Genomic DNA, 16,537 nt, shown 5'->3' with positions numbered 1-16,537 from the left:
TGATTTCACTTTACTCCATCGGAGGCTGGAATAGCTCAGTACAGAGCAGTGAACTCTCAGCATGCACAGAACTGATGTGTGCTTTGAGTTTCTTGGCAGCTCATATAGGACCATAGCACACTGATCAGTGCATATTGAAAACTTATTTCCAAGCTGAAAGCTTTAGGAAGGACCTTAAAATACCCCTTGTCCATTAAATTTCACTCCCTCCTACTGCTGAGAGGAGAAAAAAATGACACTGTGTCTTTTCCACCACAAGTTCTCAGCTGGAAAACTCTGGAAGTCCAGTACTATTTCTTGAATGGCAGCAGGGACCAGCCAATGCACCAATAAGGATTTAATCCATCCACAATTTCTTCTGTGCATGCTTTTGGGTGAGACCAAGCTAGCTCTAGCCCATCCTCTGCTAACCTTCCCAAGAACCACTGCAGCCGGAGAGCTCTGTCACAGAAAATACTATCTGGCTTGTTCTGGTTTATAGCTCCTCAGAACAACACCAATAATGGCTGTTCAACCACTCCCTGTCAGCTTTGGGATGGGAGGGTTATGAAGGCCCAGTTCAGTATTCTGGTCTTGAAAAGAAGTCTTGGGTAAAACTTGATGGCATTGCTGAGTGAGTTGGGTGATGTTGCCTGTCACCTAGAAGGGAGAGAAGGAATGCAAGCTGAGCTGCAAAAAGAGTGAAGATTTGGAGCAGGCTTTTTGTTGAAGCTGATCTTAAGAAACAAAACCCTGATGTCAAGTGTCTCACATTTCTGTTTTACAAATGTAGTTATTAATAGCTCTTAGGATATTGGCTTAGTTTAACTGTGCTTGGAACTGATGATGCTGCAAGTTGTGGCTTCCCTCCTGAGAAACCTACAAATAAAACTTGTGAAGAAATGACTTTTTGCACAGCTGCTAAAAAATTTCCAAAACAATTAACCTAAAATGAAAAATACACCACTTTCTTGGTGAGCTGAAAACCACGATGTTGTTCTGGGCCAAATATAAAAATTATTTGAGTATGTGAACGATTTTTAATAGCTCTAAAGCAAAAAAGTAATTTTACTTGCAGAATTAAAGCCCATTTAAATATGATTTGGTGGAACTTTGAAGAAATTATGAAATGTAATGAAGGTCATTTTTAACATGCATTTTGAGACCACTGTGATTTCAGGAGGGATATGAAGAAAAGCAATTTCTCTTGAAAGAGATGTATTTTCATCCTTTCTGTTTTTTCACTTTAAGAATATTTTCATAGATACCCTCCATACTAATCAATGAAGTCAGTCCAATGATTAAGTTCCCTTGATTTCTTTCTTTATGAACTATATATGCTATTTTGTGGTTTGTTGGTTTTTTTGGGTTTGTTTTGTTTTTGGTTTTTTTTTTTTTTTGTTTTGGTTGTTGTTGGTTGTTTTTTTGCTTTGGTTTTGGGTTTTCTGGTGGTTTTTTTTGGTAGCAGACTAAATATATATAGCAACTAACTGACTTCATCTCCTAAGAAACCTCTCCTCAAATGTTTTCATTATCATTTTATTTTATAGGTAGGGGAATATTTTCAATCTATAATGAAGATAACAAGCTGTGTGCCCAAGCTCAGAACTCTAGCTCAGTCATAACTACCACTTGTGATGAGCATGATGAGTTTCAGAAGTTCAGGTGGGTCTCTCCCACGCAGCTGCTGAGCATGGCACTCAAGCTGTGCCTGGGAGTGCTTGCCAAGGATGACGAGGCTGCCGTCACATTGGAATCCTGCAACAGGACAAATGAACTCCAGTGGTGGGAATGTAGAAATGAGACACTTGCAACCCATGGCAAGGATTTATTTCTGAGCTATGGCAAGGGGAAGGGGAAGAAAATCAGGCTGTCCAAAGTATCGAGCAAAGGGAGCAGGTGGAGAATCCATGGAAGTGCAGCCAGTGTGTGCTCTCAGCGCTATGAGGGTGAGTACTGAGATTCCATCTCTATTTTTTGGTAACTTGACTGCTGCTACCTACAAAGCCTGCTTGAGAGGCAGCAACCATTTTCTTAGAGGGACATCAGCAGAGAGCTAATTATAAATAGAGTGTGGAAATGAAAAATGAATATATCTGTATACTTTTCAGCAAATACAGATGTATACATTTCTGCATAACTTGTAAAATCCAATTCTTTGAAGTGATAGAATAAAATGACAAAGGTTCATGATGTACACATAAGGAAGAATGAGAATTCTGTTTGTACAACAGCAAAGGAAATCTATGATTGTTTTAAAATATGTCTGGTCAATTTGTATAAGAGATGATTGTGTTATATTGAGTTTTTATTATTGATTTTATTTGGTTTGACCACTAATAATCTCTAAGAACTGAATTTCTAATTTAGGTAGGTGGAACCCACCTTTAACATTATTTACCTAGTGTTTCCCAGGCCTGGTAAAACAAAAAGTAGAAAAAAGCAAAAGGATAAATGGTGCATAAGGGTTTAGATGGAATGTTTTATCATCCCATCCTGGAAAAGGACCACTAGAAAGTAAAATCTTTTCCTATAATTTTATAGCTCTTGAGCTATGTAGAGGGGGCATTCAGAAGCAAGTAATCAATCTCCTTTCTGCTGTGACACTGGTATGCTGGGAATTTAACATTAGAATAAATTTTGTTGTATACTACAGCTGTTGCACAGGAATGAAGTTGTCATAATTTTGTACAGACAGCAGCAAATTAGAATGGAGAGGGATGGAAGGGTCACTTCCTAGCAGAGTCCTTGCAAATTTAAGATATAGCTTCCCCTCATGAAGACTAATAAAAATATTTTGATACCTCCTTTCCAAGTTTTTTCAACCATGCAGGGGGGAAAAAAAAAGAGAATGTATTCCTTATCTAAGGACAGAAGTATGTATGCCTTGGGAAAAGCTGAGTCATGGGGACCTCTGACACAGGAGCCCAGAAAGCAATGGCATGACAAAGTTAAACAGAAATTAATTTGAGGCCCAGTTAAGTGTTTGAGAGTCTTAGTTCTGAATATGTTTCCATAGTCATACCTGGCTGGCACAACAGCCTTTTAGAGTTTCAGGGTAGCAAAGTACTGGTGTGTTGAGCCTGGCATGACTCAGCTTTGTCACCAGAAAACTGGCTATGAGTGTCACTGTGGTGTCCCTCTGATGGCAGCTGACCGTTGAGTATTGCTCTCTGCTTTTCTCCATAGATATCTATACACTGGGAGGAAATGCCTTTGGTGCACCCTGTGTGTTCCCTTTTAAGCACATGGGGAAATGGTATGCTGAGTGCATCCCTCGGAGGGATGATGCAAACTCTCTCTGGTGTGCAACTTCTTCAGATTTTGACAAAGACCAGTTGTTTGGAAACTGCCCACTAAAAGGTAATTTAGTTATCAAAATCTCAGGAAAGCTGTTAAGCAAAAGTGTCATCTACTGTCATGGTCAAAATGTTCTTGGGATGTGGAAGTAGAACTGGACAGAAGACCAAGTGGAATTCTGGCTCTCCTAGTTCACTGGTGAGTTATGCAACAAGGAGATGAGGCATCTGCTCTTCACTCTCTCTGTCCCACAGTGTCCCCAAGATTGGCACTTACAGGGAGTAATCTGAGGGTAGTGACTGGGACTGATGGATTAAGGAAGAGGAAACCCCTACGACTGGGTTTCAAGACAAAATAAAGTGCAGTGGATGAGGAAGGTGAGATGTATCAGGAGACTGTTGTGCATTATGGGATGGAGGAGAGAGCAGGAGGGCTCTAGTGAAGGGAAGGGTGCAGGTCACAGGCAGTGACCTTCACTTGCCTTCCATGCTCCAGGACTTCCATGCACAAATTCCCTGCCCCTTCATCCCCACTTCACATGTGATTGTGTGGAAATGGTAATTTCTGTTCTATTGGGTGGCCTGGAAGAGCATAAGAGGGATCTGAAGGTAAGAAACGGGTGTGGAGACCAAAACTACACGGTGAAGAGAGACACACTTGTAGAGGTAGAATATATCAGTGAGTGAACTGAAATGTGAGAGAAGTAGATGAGTCACATAAATTAAAATATAAAGGGTCAATGTAGAAAAATTAGATTAGATAAATACTTCCTTATGTGATTGAAATATTTTTAATACTGAATGGACAAACTATATTTATGTGAAGCAAAAGGTATGTAAAAACTATCAAATCACACAGTTATATAGTTTTAGTCTGCAGCAAAGATTGCATTTTCTGGGTTAATAAACATGATTATTATGTGAAATTGCTGGTATCATCTTTTATAGACATCATCCACAATAACCTTTGGAAAACAAATCCTGTGACAGAAACACGCTATCAGATAAACTCAGAGTCACTTTTGACATGGCACCAAGCAAGAAAAAGCTGCCAGCAGCAGGATGCAGAATTATTAAGTATAACAGACCTTCGTGAAGAAATGTATTTATTAGGTAAAGTAAAAATACCATAAAATATATATTAAAAACATAATGTACGGTTTAAAATGTAAGTCAGATCCAGGCTTATACATGGATAGTTATATTTATCTCATAAAAATAGATCTCAGTGACATTCTTAAAAGAGTTGTCCCGTTCTCACAAAAACCCATATTAAATACAGGAAAAAAATCTAATTTACACTAAAAAAAGATATCTCTTATACTTTAAAATATTATTTCTAATTTTATTTAATAACTTTAAAAAATCAGAGGCATTTAATAACCTAACTGTTTTGGCCATTTAGGGCTCACTAGTGACCTAGGCATCAATGCAAAGCTCTGGATTGGTCTCTACAGTACACTTGAGAGTGGCTGGAAGTGGACTGGGGGAAGTCCTTTTAGATACCTCAACTGGGCTCCAGGTAAGTGCACTTTTCTTAAATGATGATCAACATCTGGGCCAAAATTTCCTCCCCTTCTCTCTCCTCCTCTCTCCTCCCCATCACAGTGATGCTCCCTTTTCACACCTCTTGGGATTTATCACTCTAAAGAATAATACCCCAGTCGCTTTTCAGCTGCAAAGGCCTTGCACATTCCCTCCTGTGAAAAGGTGAAAAGTTTCACTGTTAACAGAAGGATTCTATTGCTCTTTTTTAAAGGAAATCCCTCTGTGGAATCTGGAAAAATATGTGGGACCTTCCAAGGTAGGAATGGAAAATGGGAAAACCAGCTGTGTGATCGGAAACTGGGATATATCTGCCAAAAGAAAAACACCTCCTTGGATTCTTTCCCCGTCACCTCAGGTACACTGGTCAGAAGCTAAGGCTAATTTTACAGTCAGTGAGAAATATTGTGAAATGTTATACTGAAATATATTTTTATATATTTCATATATGAAAAAGGCAATATATTGTCAATAAAAAGGCTTACACTTGTTGACTGGGGTCAAATACTGAGAAGACTTTAATTTTCTGGCTCGTTTTAAAGATGATGTCTAAATGTTGTTCATTGTTTGGAAAAGAGCCCCGGGTACCAAAGAAGGCGGGATTAGGTGTTTAGCCATGTTATCCAGACCATGAAATACTGATAAATATCCTCTGATCTGGTATATACTCTAAACCTATGTCCTGCTAAAAGATGTAAGCTGGAGTTCATGGTCCCCTGCTCTCTGTGACTCTTTTTGTTCTATTCTGAAAGGAAAAAATCAGACTGTGTATCTGGAACCTTCCCCCTGTTGAATTCCCTTTTCACTTGAGGCAGACTAGGTCTTAGCTATGTGAAGAAATAGGTGTGCAGTTGCTTAACTGGGAATTCCCAGCATGGAACTAACATCACAGTACCTCTCTCCCCTAATATATATGGGTATATAAGATTATATAGCTCAGGGGATGCACGACACATGCATATCCTGTACTTTCTGGATGCATCCAGGCAGTTCACTTGGAAAGGTTTCTGGCCCTGCTAACTTTCAAACCACACCTGGATGTTACTTAGGGGAACGCAATTTGCCTGGGTCCAAGCCGTGTCCAGGGAGCATCAGACAAAGCAGTTGACCACACACCAATTCTGGGCACACATCCTCCCCTCTTCAGTTTGCTCTGTAAGTGCAGAGCATGGGAACTTTCCAAGCAATGGAAGGTGGGCTGGCCACACTGAATTTATACCAAGAAATAAGTGTTGAACAAAGCATTTAGCGTTTCTGTGCACCTAAAATTTCTGGTATAACATTTCAGATATGACGTGGTTGTGTCTGGACTCTCTGATACATGATTTGGGCTGTCCAACTGGCTCCTGAGCACCTGGAGTTTCCAGAGAAAAAATATAAAAAGCTGCAAAATTCACCAAGACAGAGTCCCTGAGCAGGAAAAGAGGCCCTTTTCTGTAAAACATGGCTGTACCCAGAGCCTCACTGAGAGGGATTTAATGTGGAGTTGTGCCCTGTACATTTGCATGCCAAATTACTCAGTGTTTACTTAATCCTGTAAAATAGTTTTTTGGGATCTCCAAGCACAAATAGGAGGGAAAATTTGTTTTCTTAACCTTAGTACCCTAAGAATTTGACTTCTCTCCTTCTCCTGTATGTGCCCCTATATCTCAAATTTATATCAGCGCAGGCAATTTTCTTCTTGATGTAGATAAAAGACTGAATAGAACTTCTCATTAATGATGTAATTTTTTAGGTGATTCAAAGCATTTTAAATGCCCCAGGGAATGGGTGCCCTATGCAGGTCATTGCTACAGAATTTATAGAACACCAAAAATATGGAAAGAAGCCCAGTCTTCCTGTAGAAAAGAAGATGGAGAGCTGGCGAGCATTCATAACATCGAAGAGTACAGTTTTATGGTGTCACAGCTCGGGTACAGTGAGTATTCCTGAAGATCATTTCTTTTTAAATCTGGGATTATAGTGTTACTATTATTTATTTTATCATTGTAATCATGGTCTTTTTTTAAAAAAGTTCTTGAGTCAAAAGTGGGTGTGAGATGTAATTATTCCATTATAAGATATATCCATACCTACAATTAACTTTGTGTTCCTAGAGCCAGATGATGAGCTCTGGATTGGTCTAAATGACTTCAGGGTTCAAATGTACTTTGAATGGAGTGATGGCACACCTGTGACTTATACCAAATGGCACCATGGAGAGCCCACCCACACTTGGAATAAGGCAGATTGCATCCTGATGAAGGGACAGGTAAAAATCCCTTCCCCACTCTCATACTTTCATCTGTCCTTTTCCTCTTAAAATGAAAACACTCATGATAAACATAAAATAAAAACTAAAAAAAGGAATTCTAGTTTTAAAATCTTTTTTAAAATTATGAACTTGGTTTAATTTAGGATATGTTAGTGAAGAGGGATACTTTTGACCTGATCTAGGAAGCTGTGTGATGCGCCAGAAGCTGTGCGTTGCATGGAGACTTCGTCTTCTCTGGGACAATTCCCATATGAAATTGGTAGAAATCACTCATCAGCCACATGGAACATGACTGATCATAGAGGAATAGATTCTTGGAGCATGGAATTTCTCATTTTTTCTCTAAAACTATTATGATATATGGATTTTAGAGTTACTTTAGAGGCGCAAAAACAGATTTTCTTTTGTTTTCTACTCGCTATAAAAAAAAGTGTAATGTTGTGGAAAAAGACTTACACAAGACATTTTTTCATATTTTATGTTTGGTTTAACCAGCATTTCCCTGTCATAGTCAACTGGTTATATGAACTATATAGTAGATGCTATGCTGCTGAGAATAGAGAGGAACCTAATGTTTCTTTCCTGCTCTCATCAGTCCCCCAATCTTTAATAGATACAGCCCTCATTCTCACACCTCTGAGGAAATGTGGCCCTTTACTGTATGTATTTGGGAGTTTTGGGAAAAAAATCAAGGCAAGGAAGAGACCTGAAACAATCTCAGCCACAGGAAGACAGAGGGGTTCTTTCTGAGGGTGGATATTCTTGTTGGATCTGAATTGCCTCTAGCTTTCACTTCTCCTTGTGGTTTCTTCTTACAATATTTAGTATGGATCTTGGGCTGACAGTGCTTGTGAAATGAAATTTGGCTACATCTGTAAAAGGAAACCCTTGGCTGAAGAACCAGGGGAAGCTGAAGTTACTTACCCAGGCTGCCAGAAAGTAAGTGTAAAACAAAAACAGCAGAAGATGACTGTGTATTGCTTTCACTCCCATGATAATAACTATGCTAGAAGTAAATTATTTTGACTATTCTTGGAGGAACCTAGAAAACTGGTAGTTTCATATGCATTTAATACTTCTTAGACTGATAGCGAAACTTTTGTTTTATTTAACTGAAATGTAGATTGACTTTTCTTTTTATTCGTTACAAGTGTACTTCACTCAGTTCTCTCCTACTGCAGAACAGGTCCCTGCACCCATATTAGCCACCCTGCAGAGCAATCTTTTCAGGGTGTAACCCATATGTCAAGGGTTGCATGCTTCCTCAGTTCTATCAATCTGCCACAGGAATCAGGAATATTTGAGCTGACTGTTTTGCAGGCTGTGAACTCTTGCAACAGCTACTTATGCAATGAGAAGGCAGAGCAAGCTTTACACAGGGAGCTGCAAAGTGGTGTGACTGTGGCTGCCAGCCCCAAGGCATAACCATGGCTCACTGTTTGCAAAGACCCCTGGTGTGTCCTGCATCAAAGGACAAGACACAGAGTTATGGTCACAAAAGCTATGTCTCATTATCCTCTTGGTTCCTTTCATGGCCTTTGAGATAAGTTTTGACTTGGGTGTGGTACTAGCGTGGCTTTTGGAAGTGCACAAAGCCGTACAATCTGACAGCCTCTCCGCACATCTCTGCTTCTTCACCGACAGGGCTGGATGAAGCATGGCTTTTACTGTTACTCCTTGGTGCAGTTGCCAACAACATTTTCAGACGCAAAAAAAGTTTGTGAAGAAAACAAAGGTTACCTGGCTACTGTAAGAGACAGGTATGGAAACGTAACTCTTGTCCCCTAATGAGTGCAACAAGGATGGAAGTGTTAAAAAGAAATTTCTTCTTACTTAGCAGTTATTCATAATGTGTATCTAGCGCAACAGTACTCTTTCCCAGGAAAACTTAAGGCAGAGCTGATGAAGTATTGCATAATACATCAGGGGATTTTAGATCATCAGTACAAACATTCAGGATATTGCTACTACACACTTGCACTGTTGTTGCCTCTGGGAATTAAAAACTGGGTCACCTGCACACCAACCCCAGATTGACTGATTGTTTTAAAACTTTTTGAACTAAAAATAAACAGATAAACATGGAACTATTTATTTCTCTTGGATTCAAACTTTTCAGCCTTTTATTTATTTCTTTGCAACAGCCAGATCTGGAAGAATTTTAAAATAATAGTAATATTTTTCCCCCACAGTAACAGTATTTAAAAATCTAGACCTTATCATAATGCTCAGTAAAACACTGTAGCTCTTATTTATATGGAATGAGAAATATGTACACATTAACTTAAGTATTGTTTGGCTTGTGTTCATTGCATGGTATAAAAAGTAAATAGAATCATCCTAAATTCTAGACATAATTTACATTAACAAAATGCAACAGAAAAGTTTCTTTGTATGATAATTAGAGATATAGAAGTAAGATAATTACCCTTGCTTCATTTCATACATAAAAATCACAAATTACCTTAACTTGACAAATCACCTTAACTTTACCAGATTTGCTAACGTGAACTTTTTGAAGAAATGAACAAATTCTGGTAAAATATGATACAACAGTTTGGTGCTTACTCTTCACAGATATGAACAAGCTTTTCTGACCTCCATAACTGGATTCAAACCAGAAAAATACTTCTGGATTGGTCTTTCAGATGTGGAAGAAGAGGGGACATTCAGGTGGGCCAGTGGAGATCCTGTCACCTTCACTCACTGGAATGTGGGAATGCCTGGTGAGTTCCATGGAGGTCATTGAATTCCTGCCCTGGGGAATGACAAAGTGAGGGTTTGAAAGCTGCAAAGTGGTTTAGAAACACTTCTGACATAAAGCAGCAGAAAGGATAATGCTACTGTCTATTTGTGCTAAAGGGATGGATCAGGGATTGTGGTATCTCCTTCTAGAGGATCACTTGGGACTGCAAGAGTCTGTTGGTATCATTAGGTTTTTGTTGATTTTTTTTTTTAACTCCTAGCATGAAGTAAAAGGATCTTACATTAAAAAATATTTTAATGATTTAATAGATATGCATATGAGCTATTGTGAGCTACTGGTATCCAAACACAGTGGGAACAGGTTACTCTTAAATAAGCAGCAGATATTTTGAGAAGAAGGAGTCATTAATAAGATTTAACAACTTTATGTTTTATGAAGGAGAGGAGTCAGGCTGTGTGGCCATGGCAACAGGAAGTTCAGCTGGATTATGGGATATTTTGAACTGTGAAGAAACAAACACGTTTCTCTGCAAGCAGCTGGTGGAGGGAGTCACCCCCCCTCCTCCTCCTCCAACAACATCCCCTCTCCTGTTTTGTCCAGAGGGATGGCAGTCTATTTCTCAGAGCAGCTTCTGCTTCAAGGTAGGTGTTTCATTTCTGAATGCAAATGTTTGCCATTTAAATAAAAATATGTTTTGTTCATGCATGGAAGGTGGATTTTACCCTGCCTACCTGACAGACAGCCTGTGGCAACATCTCCAGCCATCCTCAGGTGGTATGGCTGGGAAATGTTGGAAACAGCTATATGTGTATGGAACTGAAATTTGGAGTCGCAGGAACCCTGAGATGATAGGAAAAGCAATAATCAAATTTGATAGACAACCACAGGCTGAATGGTTGAACAATTAAATAATCAGTAATAGAACAAGACCAAAAGATCAGAGGAAAGATAGAAGCCCATATTTGTGTTTCTAAATATCTGTAATACCCAACACGGTATTTAATTGCCCACTTTCTGTAGATTTTTCAGGGAGGAAGGGAAAAAATGCAAACGTGGTTTGAAGCAAGAGATTTTTGCAGAACCATTGGAGGAGATCTTGCATGTATCCACAGTGAAGAAGAACAAAACCTGATATCTAGACTGTAAGTATCTGCAAAGTCCATCATTTAAATATAAGAGTCCATCATTTAAATATAATATTCTGGTGATCAGTTTCTGCTTTACAAAGATGGTGTAAAAGGGGCAGAAAAAAATTGGGTAAAAAGAGATGAGCAAAACATTTTCTTGACACACCTGTGGGAAGGTGGTGCCATGCACTACAGTTGCTTGAACATACACAAAATTGAAAGAAGTATCATCAAAATTTGTTTTAACTGAAATTAATTCAAAGAGATAAAACAGATCTTTCTACCTCATTAGTAGCTGATCAGTAGGTAAAATATTCTTGACTCAAAGAATATTTTGTGCTCATTTCCTACCTTAAATAAGGGGGAAAATTGGAAGACTAAGAAATGCCTGACCTATTGATGTGCTTGTATAAATGTTTAAACCAAGTCCATGGTGCAAGCAGGTCTGAATTTGAATGCCTAAGCTACTTAGTGGAACCAAGACATTTAAATATATTTTCATTTAACTCAGTTTTTTGTGGACTTTCGGGATTTGTGATCTTTCCCATAAAGTTCTGTGTTCCACTGCTTCCTGGCACATGCTGTGCCAGGCTGTTTTCCCCACATGAGAATTGAACGATTATTTTATATGATTGTCTCAAATTGTACTTGGAGTTTTAAGTGTGCTGATAATAATGTAATGCTTTACATGCCCCTTCTCTGTTTCATGCTGTGTCTGATTCTATTTGTAATCATTCAGAGAGAGAGGTTATATTCACTATTCTTACTGGATGGGTTTAAGTGCCTTGGACTCTGATGGTGGATTTACATGGAGTGATGGCTCACCAGTGAGTAAATAATTTGTTATTCCAGTGTTTTGACTCTTTTTTTTATATCTCTCTTGGCAGACAGCTCTCATAACTCCTATAAGAAATGCAAGTGACCTTAAGTCTTTAGTACCTGATTCCTCTGTAGGAATTGGTCTTAAATCTTCTGATAGTTCATAGTTATAGATAAAATTACAACATTTACAGTAAAGAATGGTGATGGAATCTAGCTCCTGATTTAAGCAAGTCTGATTGTGTAAGCTCTATATTCCCATTTGTCATTGATGCAAGAAATAATTTTGTTCATCTACACCAGCTCAGCTTTTCTGCCCTCGTTGTCTTCAGTAGATCAAAATCTGTCAGGCCAAGGCCATATGGCAGCACCAATGGATTGTCTTGGGTTGGAACATCTGAGCAGGATAAACAACCCAGGAATCAGAGAATGTATTTCTTTTTAGAGCTTGACAGGAGAACATCAGCTCTCCTGGTAACTCCAGGCAATAACTTCCTGGTTTATAAACATGACTTATAAACACACACATGAATTATTACTCTATTCAAGTGTCATGCACTTCTCCTTAAAAGGTCTGACATTAAAGAACAAGATGGACCATGAAATCGAGTTAAGTTCATTCTTGTTTAACAGAATGATACAATTGTCTCCTTTTAAAAGGAAAATAGTAACAAAGTTGTGTTTCCACTACAGGTAAATTTTGAAAAATGGTCACATGGAGAACCAAACAATTATGATGGGAATGAAAAATGTGGTGTGTTTACTGGCTATCTCAATATGAATTGGAATGATTTATTTTGTGAACACATGCTGGACTTTGTTTGCCAAATTAAAAAAGGTAAGATAACTTTCTGCCTTTAGAGACTTTTAGAGGTAGATAAGAATATCCTTCCCAGGTCGGATCACACTATCTGCATGTATTAGAGACAGCTGTGTCATCAGTCACAATAAAACAGTTAATACATATAATTTCACTAAAAGCAGTTGAAATAGTTGAAAATTATTAATTAATCCATGAAATACACAGGCAAGTTTGGAAAGTATGTGCAGTATGTTGAGGAAGAGAAACACAGCCGCCTAAAGATGAGCATTGTTTCTGTAAGTTTAACTTATCATGCTGTTTGCTGAATGTAGCAGGTTTTTTTTCAGATACTCTGAGAAATTCTATGACAAAAATAAGCATATACTGAGTAACCCTGAAGATTATTACTTGGAATTAAAATGCTAACTACTGTGTAAATATAATTGAGAAAGAGCTGAGAAACATAATATACTCAAATATTGATTTATATTGCAGGAACCTCACTGAAACCAGAGCCTAATTCCACATTCAGTAAGTCTTGTGCTTCCAGTGAAAAAAATTAATTAACATGTAATGAAGTTAATTTCTATTGCGGGCTAATTAATGTTTTAATTTGCAGATTATGAATATGTTGTTGGTGAAGATGACTGGATAATGTATAAACACAAGGAATACTACTTCAGCAGAGAAGCGATGTCTATGGAAAGAGCCAGAGGCTTTTGCAAGAAGAATGGTGGTGACCTTGCTGTCATTGAGAGTGAAACTGAGAAAAATTTTCTTTGGAAATATGTAAGAAACATGTTTGCTTGAAAATGGCACCATTTTGTTGTGAACTGGGGCACATTTTTTCAGCTGGTTTGTGAAATAGTAAAAAGTGGTCCCTATCATTAAAAAAAAAAAAAAATCAGTTCCACATTTCATCCTTTCACTGGCTTATCTACTTACAAGTTTTATTATAATAATTATTTTAATAGCTTGATATACGTAGACAAATTCTTAGCTTCCTTTCAAGAATGCTCTCAGGGTGCAACTTTCAAAGACTTTGGTCTGTTTAGCTGAAAGCTGCAATTATTAATTATGTTTTTTCCTAACTCATTCTTTTCACAGAATTCAATAAATGATCTTTGTCAAAATAGATCTCATATTTGCAGCAAAAGGTTGAAGTTCAAATATTTTCTTATAGGAAGAGAATGGCCTGGTGATGATACAATGTTTTGGAAATAGTTTCCTACTATTAAAATAAAATTTTATTACATTCTTTCCTCCACATGACTAAGTACAAAACCCTACAATTTACTGGCAGACTTTCAGCAAATTCCCACTATGTTTTCCTAAAACTCTCAAAAATATTGTTATAAGCCTGCTTAAGAGGTCATTCTTGCCTTCTTAACATAGCACTTTTTCTCCATTTCTTTTTCAGATAATTTGCTTCTTTTATTTTTTTCCCCTAGTTATATACTGAAAATTGGAGCAAAATTTTGCATTTTGCAGTTTGGGCACATAATTCCAGCAGCTCCTCCCTGCACATTATATGCCATGCAATTTTGCAACAGAAACTACAGCCTTTTTTGAACTTTAAAAAATTTTATTTGAAATCTGTTTTATTACAGCTAATTGAATTTTTTGTTTCTTTGTTTTAGATTTTCTATAAAGACTGGGGGAACAACTTCTATATTGGTTTAAGTGTGAGCCTTGACAGAACATTCCGGTAAGTAAAAACAAATTAATTTTGTCAGACTTATAATGCATTCACATTTGACAGGGTTGGCTCTAGGAAACAGTCAAAATTCAATGACTGACACAATGTGTAGACAGGTTTTTTTCCTCACATAAAGTTTTAAAATGGGATTCTGCTCCTCAGCAAAGCACTTCTCCCATCATATTTTGACTACCTATTTTTACCTATTTTGATTCTTTACTCTGCTTTTGTGTTCTGAGGCTGAGACCTTGGATCATAGTAAGCGAGGCATCATCCTCTTTTCTTTGTTAGATGAACGAAAAAATTAGTTGGAGGTCTCCAGCATATTCCAGATGGTACTTGCAGGCATTACTTAATGCTGAAATTATCAAAGAAAAAAGACACTAGAAACCTGCAGTGAGAGGCATCTAAGTGGTTTTTAGAGGTGAAATATCAATACTGGAGAGCCCTTGTCTGGATTTCTAGATGGTTGTCATCTCTGAGTTCAGGGCAAGACAGCTTCAGGTGACTTGGAGTCATTACTCTTCTACAAATGTTTTTGGAAACAAAGTGCCGTGGAATTATCTTAAACATCCCCTGGAGCCTTGGATATGTTGCAGACATGTCTCCTGTGTTGCTCTTCTCTCCCACTGCATCTTTTTCTAGTACTTTATTCTGGGATTCAAAGCTTGGTCAGATGAATCTCAGCCTCTTCATTTTAATCTTTCTTCTGTTGTCGCAGGTTGCCTTTGTTGGCCATAAAACACAAACCACAGAGACTCTATAGTCTCAACTCCTGGAAATTCTGCTTTCTACATCACATTCACTGCTCAGATAATCATTGTTTTCCCAGTCCTCCCTTGTTCCCTCACTAGTTTCATTCTCTTCTCTGTTGGATGAAGATGCCACTATTTGCTTTATATTCTTTTTCTTGGTTTATTATGTACTGGTTTTTCCAATCTGACCCAGGAGGTGTTCAAGCATCTAGGCATTCTGATGAATTCCTAATCTGTAACTTACTTCCAAAACCATGCCAAAATTAGAAAAAACATTGTATTGTCCTGGAGGAGTTATTGCCTGAATATTGTCAGTCTTGTCTGATTAATCACTCCACTTCCAGCACACTGAGGACTTTTCACCTTTTTCTTGGCTACTTTTTGAAAATAAATTTATGAATCACCAAGCTAGAAAACATTTGATGCATAACTGGAAAAAGCAAATAGGTGTATAACATTAAAGATTTCCTATGCTTAAAATGGTTCCAAGTGGTTGCTAGTATATGGTTCAAGATTCTTTCTTACCTTACAAGTTCTTATATTACTGCTTTTGATCCAGGAAATTGCTAAAATAAACTCAGGTGTTTTTTTCTGTGCTCCAGAGAAATTGAGGTCCAGTGCTGCACTGGTGCACACTATCAGTGTTCAGAGACCAAGAGAAGCTGGGACCCTCCAGTCAGGATGATTTGTGCAGACCTGGTCTGAGTCAATACTGTAGGCAGTTGATATGACAGTATTTTTTACTAGTTCCAAGTGGAAGATCCTGGTTTCCTTTGCGCAGAGAGCAGCATGTGCTTGTAAGCTAAGATACAGGAAACTTAAAACACAAAACTCAAATGTATCCTTTGCAAAGAAATATCAACTAATTCGACTTAGAATTATAATTCCCTCAAATTACTTCTTTCAGGTGGATGGATGGAACATCAGTGAACTATGTTGCCTGGGCTCCAAATGAACCCAATTTTGCAAATAATGATGAAAACTGTGTGGTCATGTATACCCATACAGGTGGGTGATGTAGCAATATTTGATCTGCAGGATGTGCCTTAGGCCTGGGAGGGCTGTGTGGGTTATCATACTGAGCATGCTGCTGTTTCATAGTGTTCAAAAAGCAAAGGAAACAAAGGAAAATAAAATGTAGTCTTTTCTTTATGTACTGGAAGCAATTGTGTTTATACTAGCCAACAACTTAGTCTTTTTTTTTGATCAGTAAATCTCTTCTACCATTAAACATTTCTAGTCTCAAAATCTATAGCTGAGGTGATCTTCCTAGGCTCTCTTAGAGGTGAATGGAAGGATATGGACACTTTTGGGGAGTAAATATTTTGCCCTGTTTGCCTGTTTTGGAAATCTTCTTTCAGATAAGAAGAGTAATTCAACTTCTTTGAATTAAAATGACAATATCTCTATTAAACATTGGTGTGAAAAATTCTGCTGTAGGTAGTTATCTGTAACTGTCTGCAGCCAGTGAAATATATGTAATTTTCCTATTCATCCCTGATCTGTAAAATGGGGATGATGATGTTAATGTTATCCTCCAATAGGAAAAAA

The 16,537-nt window shown here is 37.9% G+C and overlaps 1 protein-coding gene across 2 annotated transcripts in view; it reads left to right on the top strand.

Annotated features, from left to right (window-relative positions):
• LOC131575189 (macrophage mannose receptor 1-like) overlaps positions 1-16,537 on the top strand; it is a 31,754-nt gene that overhangs the window by 443 nt on the left and 14,774 nt on the right. Inside the window, exons 2-19 of one of the 2 annotated variants that reach the window (XM_058830289.1) lie at positions 1,530-1,928; positions 3,169-3,342; positions 4,227-4,391; positions 4,684-4,800; positions 5,038-5,181; positions 6,559-6,741; positions 6,920-7,074; positions 7,903-8,016; positions 8,722-8,837; positions 9,655-9,803; positions 10,223-10,425; positions 10,805-10,926; positions 11,651-11,738; positions 12,424-12,568; positions 13,028-13,063; positions 13,152-13,321; positions 14,173-14,240; positions 15,894-15,994. In XM_058830289.1, coding sequence (XP_058686272.1) covers positions 1,530-1,928; positions 3,169-3,342; positions 4,227-4,391; positions 4,684-4,800; positions 5,038-5,181; positions 6,559-6,741; positions 6,920-7,074; positions 7,903-8,016; positions 8,722-8,837; positions 9,655-9,803; positions 10,223-10,425; positions 10,805-10,926; positions 11,651-11,738; positions 12,424-12,568; positions 13,028-13,063; positions 13,152-13,321; positions 14,173-14,240; positions 15,894-15,994 — 2,649 coding nt within the window. Of the gene's footprint in view, positions 1-1,529; positions 1,929-3,168; positions 3,343-4,226; positions 4,392-4,683; positions 4,801-5,037; positions 5,182-6,558; positions 6,742-6,919; positions 7,075-7,902; positions 8,017-8,721; positions 8,838-9,654; positions 9,804-10,222; positions 10,426-10,804; positions 10,927-11,650; positions 11,739-12,423; positions 12,569-13,027; positions 13,064-13,151; positions 13,322-14,172; positions 14,241-15,893; positions 15,995-16,537 lie in introns of those variants that run through there. The other variant, XM_058830290.1, reaches the window with a different exon arrangement.

This window comes from Poecile atricapillus, chromosome 2, assembly GCF_030490865.1.
Source record: "Poecile atricapillus isolate bPoeAtr1 chromosome 2, bPoeAtr1.hap1, whole genome shotgun sequence".
In the NCBI taxonomy this organism is placed as follows: Eukaryota; Metazoa; Chordata; class Aves; order Passeriformes; family Paridae; genus Poecile; species Poecile atricapillus.
Note: the sequence above shows the minus strand (reverse complement) of the source record. Positions and strands in the feature narration are given on the sequence as shown.